Source organism: Nuphar pumila, chromosome 13 (assembly GCF_984573655.1).
Source record: "Nuphar pumila chromosome 13, dmNupPumi1.hap1.1, whole genome shotgun sequence".
Classification (NCBI taxonomy): domain Eukaryota; kingdom Viridiplantae; phylum Streptophyta; class Magnoliopsida; order Nymphaeales; family Nymphaeaceae; genus Nuphar; species Nuphar pumila.
In genome coordinates this window covers 75,067,524-75,077,284 of record NC_143261.1, presented here as the reverse complement: position 1 = coordinate 75,077,284, position 9,761 = coordinate 75,067,524, and the positions used below count along the sequence as shown (strand labels likewise).

At 42.4% G+C, this 9,761-nt stretch overlaps 1 protein-coding gene across 1 annotated transcript; it reads left to right on the top strand.

The window, feature by feature from the left end:
* Positions 1-645: 645 nt before the first annotated feature.
* On the top strand, positions 646-9,761 carry LOC149818736 (expansin-B16-like). The gene is made up of 4 exons (XM_089984357.1): positions 646-1,314; positions 1,408-1,714; positions 6,563-6,692; positions 9,120-9,761. The coding sequence occupies exons 1-4, from the start codon at positions 1,167-1,169 to the stop codon at positions 9,312-9,314; spliced, it is 780 nt and encodes a 259-aa protein (XP_089840483.1). The 5' UTR covers positions 646-1,166; the 3' UTR covers positions 9,315-9,761.

The window sequence follows — 9,761 nt, the reverse complement described above, 5'->3', positions numbered from 1 at the left end:
TGACAGTGGAGGAGAAACACCCAGAAGGTAGATGCTGCCACTACGTAGATGATGATAAAAGGTGCTCCGACGACAGCAGACAACGACAAAGGGTGCTCCGGTGGAAGCAGGCGACTTCAAAGGAGGGTCTGGTGGGAGTAGACGACGTCAAATGGAGCTCATGTTACAGCAGATGGTGCAAAAGTTTACTAATTAGGGCGAAGACAGAATGTTTGGACTTTAAAGAGTTAACATCATTCTTGAACCGGCGTTCACTTTTCTAGATAGTGGTTCTTGAACTATCGTTTCACTTTTCTAGATGGAGGACATTTTTGTCCTTTTCTCGAACCGTTGTTTTATGACGAGAAAAGGTACTTAAGTCTTTGCAATCGCACCAAACTCCGATGCTAAGTGATGTCGACACATACAGGGATACGAGCTCTATGAGCTTATATAAGTGGCGCTCATTTGGACCCCCAAACATGCACTCTAGCAAACAATGTGTTTTCGAGGAGGAACATATAACCTGCTTCGCTCTCTCTCCTTTGCGGTCAGGGGGTCACCGATGCCGAGGATGAGGCAGCACTGAGGCGATGCGAGGCCATCGATTGAGGCAATGCAAGGCCATCGATGATGAAGCCAACGATGAGATTCTTCCTTTTTTTACTTCTTTGTTTTTTTTTATTATTTAGGTTTGAATCAAATATTTTTAAGGCATTTTTAGGTTTTTACACGAGGATTTTCTTAGATTAAGGGGTTTTGTTTAATTTTATTAGGATTTCTTCTTCTTTCGTTCGTTCTCCATCAAACATTCGGATAAATGGACTTGACAAAAAAGAACAGAACCAATATGTGTTCACACTAACGGTAAGGACAAGGAGACCAACAGGAACTCACCTCTCTGCCCGACGTCTTTGTAAAATGGCGACAATCTTATGGGCATTTATGGTATACTGACAAAGCCAAAAAGTAACGGCCATTTCTCTCGCACTCTCTCTCCCTCCCTCGTTGCCTTCCTTTCATTTAATGTAGAATCGGGGATGAGGGAAAATAATTGCGGAGGAAAACCTCTACCCTTCTTCTCCTCCTCCTTATTCTTCGTTTTTCTTCCCTCACTTTCCTTCATTGCGCGCCGGAAGGACGTTCAGTAGCTCTCTTTCTCTCTCCTTCTCTCTCTCGCCGGAAAAATGCCTGTTCGCGGCCGATACGCTGCTGGTTTGCTCCTCCTCTGCTGGCTGCTCTCCGCCGATTCGCTCGCTCCTCCACATGTAGACTACCAATGGCACCCCGCCACTGCCACCTGGTACGGCAACCCCGACGGAGACGGTAGCGACGGTACGTTTCTCTGTCTCTTTTTTATCCCCTTTGATCCGTTCTTCCGGCGAACGTTTGCTAGTAGGGTGGTGGTTTAATGAATGAGAAATGCAGGTGGGGCGTGCGGGTACGGGTCGCTGGTGGACGTCCGGCCGCTGAGGGCGAGGGTGGGTGCGGTGAGCCCGGTGCTGTTCAGGGGCGGGGAAGGGTGCGGCGCCTGCTACAAGGTGAAGTGCAACGACGAGGAGATCTGCTCGAGGCGGGCGGTGACCATCATCGTGACGGACGAGTGCCCCGGGGGTTACTGCGCCAACGGACGCACCCACTTCGACCTCAGCGGTGCCGCTTTCGGCCGCATGGCCGTCTCCGGGTTCGGGTCCCAGCTCCGAGACCGTGGCGAGCTCCAGGTCATCTACCGACGGTAGGCCTCTCCTCGCTTTCTCTAGGGGTGTTTTCGTCATTTACTTTCTCTAGGGGTGGTACTAAATGAGAAGGACGCTGTGGAACGTCCAATCTTTGAGATTGGACGGTGATAGGCGGTTATGCTTTTTTTAAAAGCAGTGGGGGGGGGGGGGGGTTGGGGTATTTTAGTCATTTCGAAATTCGCTGTTAGGGTTCGGCTGGTGTGGGGAAATGGGTGGTGGCTTTTGACATTGACCACGCTTGACATTTTAGAGGACAAAACTGCCCCTCACCGACAGTAAATTGTACAAACTGCGAGGGTACTTTGGTCTCTTTCAGACTTTAAGTCGGGCTTGGACTGGTACGAGCTTCAAGTGTTCAAGCTTAGCCCATTCTTGAACAGAGTCAAGCTGATGATCAGCTCGAGTTAAGCGAGCCCAGTTTGAGCTGGCTTGTTTATAGGAAAGATATGTTATTTTTTTGCTGAAAAAATAGAATTATAAAAGTATATAACACTATATTTAAAATATATTTTTTACTATATAACGAGCTTATATGAGTCGAGTGGAGTCGAGGTGAAAAGATTAGGTGCAATACGATTGCACAAATATTTGTGGATTAAACACTTGATCACCCTTCATCTTTGGGGCCCAAGGCCTAATGCACAAATTTTGTGCCATGTGATTTACCTTGATTTGGATCCGAGTACCTATTGCTCACTCCACATGCAATTAGGCTTGTTTCCGGACCCTACAAGATCCCATTTGGGCTGGGGATGAGGTGGATAAACGGGGATGTTAAGAGATGCTATTCAATTCATGAAGATGCAAACGGTTCGGATTTCAGATCAAAAAATACATTAGGGAGTCGGATCGGATTCAGGACAGCCAAAATTTGCAAAAAACCCATCGTGAATCCGAACCCTTTGCAACCCTACGTTCCTTCCTTGATCTTATTGGTATATAGTGCTTAATCCCTTTGTGATTAGGGCTAAAAGGATCAATAGCTAAAAGACATGCAATTTTACTGCATCTGACACCTCCTGGGGAATGAATCTTAAAGTAAGATCTGAATTGTGTAAACGGATGGGAGTTGGATTCATCAAATCGGACATTTTAGTTGGTATTTGATTTAAATCATATTTCTATGTTGGATCAATGTTTGGACTTGGATCATAGATCATATTTTTTAGTTTTTTGGTTGGTTTTGATTGACAGAATCTTAGCATGTTGTCAAATTAGGAAAATAATTTGCTGATGCATCCTGCATGTGCTTCATTTTAGATCCAGGATCCATTAGTTCCATTGACATATGGTCCACGTTGGGCACATTTTTCTGTACGGATTGGTTGATGAAGTTTCCTATTTTGGTACTTCATGGCTGTGAACTAGGGGATGCAAATGGGTCTGATCCAGGATGGAGGTTTTGCAAATTTTTGGCTGTTTTGAAACGGATCGGATTGGACTCCCTCGTGTATTTAGCTGTTCCGACCGTCCACAGTTTGCATCCCTACCGTGGACCCTAGGAGCTCACTTAAGGATCACAATAGGCAATGCTGTTCCTAGACGCTTAGGGGCCATTAGCTTGGACCCTTATTGGAAGGATAAATAAACCATACACTTGGTATATTTTAATTGTCTTGCAGTATTTTTTTAAGGAGTTTGACCTCCTCCCTGCTTGTTTTTTTTTTTCATGAAGATGGGAAAAGGAAGCAGATCAGGTCATGCTGAATATGAGCGTTTTTGCTCATGCCCACATCGTGGCCATCCGATTTGCATTTTAAAAAGCTCAAAAGTCAACAAAACCACGTGGCATTCATCCAAAATGTAAACAGACGGCCACGATGTCGGCATGAGCAAAAACGCTCATGTTCAGCATTACCTGATCTGCTTCCGAAGAAAAATAATGACAACGCATGTCTCTTGGTATAGATACACGTATTTTGGATTCGATTTTTTTTCTTCAATTGGCCTTTCATGAGTGACCCCGCATAGCAAAGGCTGGTATACGAACGAGCAGCTTGTGACTCGGCTCGATTTGACTTGCCATAAACTCATCTGTGAACGGTTCATATACATATAATATATAAAATGTATACGTCTAAGTGTAATACATGAAAAATATGTATATATTTCATGTATAAATGACATGGAAGTTTTTATACGAGTCAGCTTTAGTTTAGCTCATATCATTCAAGGACAAGCCAACCTTGCAATCGGCTCGGCTAAACACGAGTATGAGCCGAGTCACGAGCTCAGTTCACTGGTAAACGAGCTAAGCTCAAACATGCCATGTTCGGTTCGATTGATTTGTTTGCTAATGTATTAGTGCCAGACCACTTTTGAGCCTGACCAAAACGGACGGCCACTGAGTGTCCATCGCCCACGTGTGATGGATGCTCAGCGTGCTTTTGCATGGCGGTTTTGAAGCACTGTCAAAGGTCATTTTTCCACCAAGATCTTTAGCTAAAGGCCAACTTTTTCACCCAGACCTTTAGCGGTGCTTCAAAAGTGTCGTTAAAGGCCATTTTGTATGTTGGATGAGCGAAGCAAGTTATATGCCCTTTTCCTGAAGACGACCGTTAGCCACAATGCGTGTTCGGGGTTCCAATGAACATCACATATATAAGCTCGTGGGGCTCGTATCCCCATGTTTGTCAGTATCTTCCATTAGCATTGGAGTCCAGTGCGGTTGCAAAGACTTAAGTACCCTTCCCGTCATTGGTGCCATAAAATGACGATTCTAGAAAAAGAGTGGTTGCAAAGACTTAAGTACCCCAAAGATGGTTATTTAAGACCCAGTCCCTGCACTACAAGATTATCCGAGAAAGGAATCCCCCTTAAGAAGGCCATGAACATCAACCCTCTCTCTCTCTCCCTTCTCTTTCTGCCTCTGTGCACATCCAGCAAACGATCCTACACTGCTCCATCAAGCACCGGCTGACCTGCACACTGACTGTAGCATGGTTTAACTTGATGAGCTGTGGAGCCTGATTCAGAGTTTTTGCCCTTACAGGAGAAGGGATCGAGGGCTCCCCCCGGTGCGGGTCTCGCTCCGGGGGGCCGCCCCTGACGGGGGTTCGTAGGGGGGCAGCGCCCCTCGAAAGATTTTTTCTTGGGCCTTGTATAAATTGTTTCTTTTCTTTCTCTCTTGTAATTGTCGAAAAAGAGCAATAAAATGTTTTGTTTGATCGTTCTTGTTTATTGTTTCCTTCGGTTGTTTCTTGCTTGCGTTTTTTGAAACACCCTTTCCCGTGATTTTTTATTATTTTTTTTTGCTACGCGATTTTCATAAATCGCTATTCGATTTAACGATTTTATATTTTTTTTGCTACACGGTTTTCATAAATCGCTACTCGATTTAGCGATTTGTCATTTTTTTTCGCTATGCGATTTTTGTAAATCGCTACTCGATATAGCGATTTACGAAAATCGCATAGCAATTTGCCATTTATTTTTTTTCGCTACGCGATTTTCATAAATCGCTACTCGATTTAGAGATTTGCCATTTTTTTTCGCTATGCGATTTTCGTAAATCACAATGCCAAACTTCGCCTCCTTGAGCACGATTTTCGCCATGATCAGGTTGTAGTCACCAACTGTCTCGATGGCAGTCTTAAGGTCCGTAATGGGGAAGTCAGAGAGGAATGTGTCATTCTCGACGTTGGCAGAGAGGTGGGTCCGGTCGGAGAGCACGACGCCGGAGGTCGAGATGAGGACCTTGCGGTGCCAAAACCTGATGAATTCTCGTCAAGACTTGAGGGTGCGAACACCCATGTTGAGCAACGTCAGGGTGGCCTGGAAGGCATAGCCCTCATCGAAAGTATTGCCAACGTAGGGGTAGATGGATTGTACTTTGAAAGACTTCATTGTAGGTGTACTGGAGGACAATTCCGTTGTAGGTGTCCCTCGAAGGCGTCAGAGGGGCTGCCGCAGTCGGTTGCCCACTGGACGAAGGCAGCATTTCGACCACTGCTAGCATAAAGAGGACAACGATCACCATCGGATCGTCGGCTCTTTGCCTCCCTTAATTTCTTCTAGAGAGAGAGAGAGAGAGAGGGGGGGGGGTTACAGTGGTTCACGGAGAAGGAAGAAGAAGAAGATAACGACAGAAAGTTCAAATGGAAAAGAAAGAGAGAGTGTTTCAAGTTTGTTTCGCTGTTTGGGCTTTGAAGAGTTAACATCATCCTTGACTTTCTGGATGAAGGATATTTTTGACTTTTTTTTGAATTGTCATTTATCTTTTTTTGAATGGAAGATATTTTTGTCATTTTCTTGAACCGTCATTTCTTGGCGAAAATAGCAAGAAAGGGTACTTAAGTCTTTGCAACCGTACCAAACTCCGATGCTAAGTGATGCCGACACACACGGGAATACGAGCCCCATGTGCTTATATATGTAGCACTCATTCGGACCCCCGAACATGCACTGTAGTAAACACATCTTCGAGGAAGAACACACAACACTCGAGCGCTGCACGTCCATCATGCGCACGTGATGGACGCTCAGCACGAGTCCGTGGTCAGGCACCTACCCACTACTCTGGACTTAATGATACGTTCTGATTTGTTTAAGAAAGTAACACTTAAGATATTCTATGAGTTGCCCACCAGGGCTTTGCTCATCATGTAGGGGCAGACTTGTGAATGTCACTAAGTTGAGGGGACGTCACAAGTTCGAAACCTAATGGCGGCATCCTTTGCCACAAGGTCCAAGCTGGGTGTACTCCAGTGGAAACCTTAAGGGTTTTATCAACCAGTAGGTGATGGGTAGTTTTCCCTTGGATTATTAAAAAAAGAAAGATATTCTATGAGTTTTGTCAAGAAATAGTGTTATTGAGGTTTCTAACAAGAAATATGTGTGTGCAGGACTCTTTGCAAGTACCCAGGCAAGAACATAGCCTTCCATGTGAACGAGGGTTCCACGGATTACTGGCTGTCTCTTCTGGTCGAGTTCGAAGATGGAGATGGAGACCTTGGATCCATGCAAATCAGACCGGTACTTTTTTGTTGGGTTTATTCTATCCTTGCTTTCCCAATTCTAGTTTCTGGAAAGCCACAATGCGAAACTAGCAATAATTTCTGAACGTAGACCTATGTCACATGACCACGCCATTTTTCTCTTGGGTATAGGTAGCGGTGTCAATGGGTTAGGTTTTGACTTGTACCCTACCCGTATATATCAAACCCTATATGGTCATGGTTTGGTGATAAATAAGAAGGTCCGATTAGAATTCGGGTCAGACCTGAAGGGTCCGTTAAATATATGGAGCCATGTATGGTTTGTGAAATTTTGTACTAGACTCTGGCCTGACCCGAGTTCCATCTAAGATTTGCAAATTTTCAATGTAAAAAGATAAAAATTATTATTTTATCGGGTATGGTCCAGGTCTGGTTCATGTAATCCTTATAGAATCCAAGTATGGTTTCTCTTATGGTGGGTTCTATTCCGGACCCGGTACCATCATCTCGAATCAGGTCTGGATTTGGTTCCATCTAGGTCGGAACCAAATCTGATCCATTGACACCCCTATAGGTATAAGCACAAAACATGGCATTCTTTAGTAATTTTTGTAATGTTTTTAGTAATATATATTATCTTTATATGATCAATACTAAAAATTATTTTTAATCAATAAAATAATAAAAATTTCTAAATGTGTCATATTTAAAAACAATTACGTAGTTATAGGGTTTGGTCTGGGTAAACCCGACCCGTTGAGTCACATATCAAGACCCATGTGATGATCCCAAGAGAACAATAGCTCCGAGTAAGTGGCGAAGTTTGGCACGTTCACAAAACTTAGTGTTTTTTTTTTTGAAAGGCACAAAACTTCGGTGGTTTTCCTCGTTAAAAGAACTAGTCTTTAGGTTCAGTTAGAAGCAAATATGTGGATTTATAAGGCTATTTTGAATTCAGATAGGATAAACAAAATGGTATACTTGTTTTGTTTGACATAGCAGTGTTTATATATATATATATATATAATCACTTTTGAACATGACCAAAACGAACTCGCGTGGAGCGTCCATCGCACGCGTGATGGATGCTGGACAAGAACTTTAGCGGCAACAAAAGTCACCACTAAATGTCTCATACGCAACAAAAGTCTTGTAAAGGCCTTTAGCGGCAACTTTTATCACCGCTAAAGGTCTTCTTTGGCAGAACCACACCTGGAGCATCCATCATGCGTGCTATGGTACACTCCGCACGAGTTCATTTTTGTCATGTTCAAAAGTGATCATGCACCTAAGTGCTTTCATATATATATATATATATATGATTTTTTTTGCTACTAATGAAGGTAATGGAGCTAAAAATCATAGGTGCAAGTTGTGTTCAGCATATTTTGTTTGCTAAGGATTAAGCGTTCGATCATGCTTTTCTGATGTAAAAATGTGATCTTTTGAGCAATGAAATTTTGGCATATTGTGAGCTGTTGATTTTGGACCCCTTTAAAAACCTAATTAGTCGTTGTAATCACATGATTCAGAATAAGTTTATATCACATATGTGACATTTGATCTAGAAAAAATTAAAAACTTTTGAAGGAAAGAGTGATTTCTACTTATTAGTTTCTTACCTTCATTAGTAGCCAATATTTATCTTTATATATTAGCTACTAATGAAGGTACCTAACTAATGAGCTAGAAATTACAGGTGCAAGTTGTATAGACTCAATCTAACCACATAAATATGTTCAACATGGTTTGTTAAGGATCAAGCCTTGAATTGTGCTTTTCTGAAGTAAAAATATGATCTTTTGAGTTATGAAATTTTGACACAATGTTGGCCATTGATTTTTGAAACCCTTTAAAAACCTAATTACCTATCATGATCATATGATTCAAAATAATTTTTTTACAAAAGAAAACCATGTAGAAGTAACATTTGATATACAAAAAAATCAGAATTTTTTGAAAAAAAAAAGTGATTTCAACTCATTAGTTTTGTACCATCATTAGTAGCTGATATTCACCCTATATATAAGTTGCTCTAAGAGCATGTAGACACCTACACCATGGATGTAGGTTGCATCTTCTCAGTAAAACTTTATAGATGTATTAACATAGTTTATTTGACAGGTGTCATGATTTAGATCATCATTTTTGGATGTAAAAATAAGCTTTTTCAAGTCTTGAAATTTTTGTACTCGGCTTTTGAATTTTAAAGATTTTAAAAAACTTATATGTATGTCACAAGTGACATGGTCCATTACATCATTCTTGCAGTGCTTGATCGGCCAAAAAACCTGAAGAAATTTAAAAAATTAGGGTTGGGTGCATGATTTTTCTGTGAAGAGAGTTCTTCATCTAGTAGCAAGTACATAAAATTACAGCACAAGCAGTTGGATACTGAATTGAGTGAACCCTTGAGTCTTAAAGGATATTTTCATTAATCCCCCCTTTTGTCCTTTAATTACAGGCTGCTTCGGGCGAGTGGCTGCAGATGAACCACCTGTGGGGAGCAATTTGGTGCATTATTGGGGGTCCTTTGCAGGGTCCATTTTCAGTGAAGCTCAAGACTTTGAGTACCAACAGGACCCTCTCAGCTAGGGATGTCATTCCCAGGAATTGGTCTCCCAAGGCCACCTACACCTCACGCCTCAATTTCCTCTGACCCCCAACTTTCCCTAATACCTTGGCTTACCTGCTTTATGTTCACCTCTCTTCTTTGAGTCATACTCCCACCTACCTAAAGTTTGGACCCTCAACAAAGTTGAAGGGGTCGTTTGGTTAGTTTGGGAATTTCAGATGGGAAATCTATTCCTGTCTTTGATTTAGAATCTCGGGGTATTTTAGTAATTGCATGTGTCGTTGTAGGTGGTCCTTTGAGGGAGAGGGGGGTACCCGTTGGAATACAAAGGTATCCCATGCTCTCTCTCTCTCTTGAATAATTGATAGTTGAGTTCTTCATCCCCCAAAGGGGAGGGGAGTGGGACAAGGGCTCTAAAGTAGCAGTGTGGCATTAATGTGTAAGAACACTGGCAGAGCCTATGGTTTGTAATAGAACTGTAATACTAATATGTGCCACGAATGTGAATGTATTGGTATGAGATTGCCAAAA

Coding starts and splice junctions, on each gene's coding strand:
- LOC149818736 (XM_089984357.1), top strand. CDS start 1,167: ATGCCTGTTCGCGGCCGATACGCTGCTGGTTTGCTCCTCCTCTGCTGG. Junction 1,315..1,407: donor CGACGGAGACGGTAGCGACG/GTACGTTTCTCT, acceptor TGAGAAATGCAG/GTGGGGCGTGCGGGTACGGG. Junction 6,693..9,119: donor GATCCATGCAAATCAGACCG/GTACTTTTTTGT, acceptor CTTTAATTACAG/GCTGCTTCGGGCGAGTGGCT.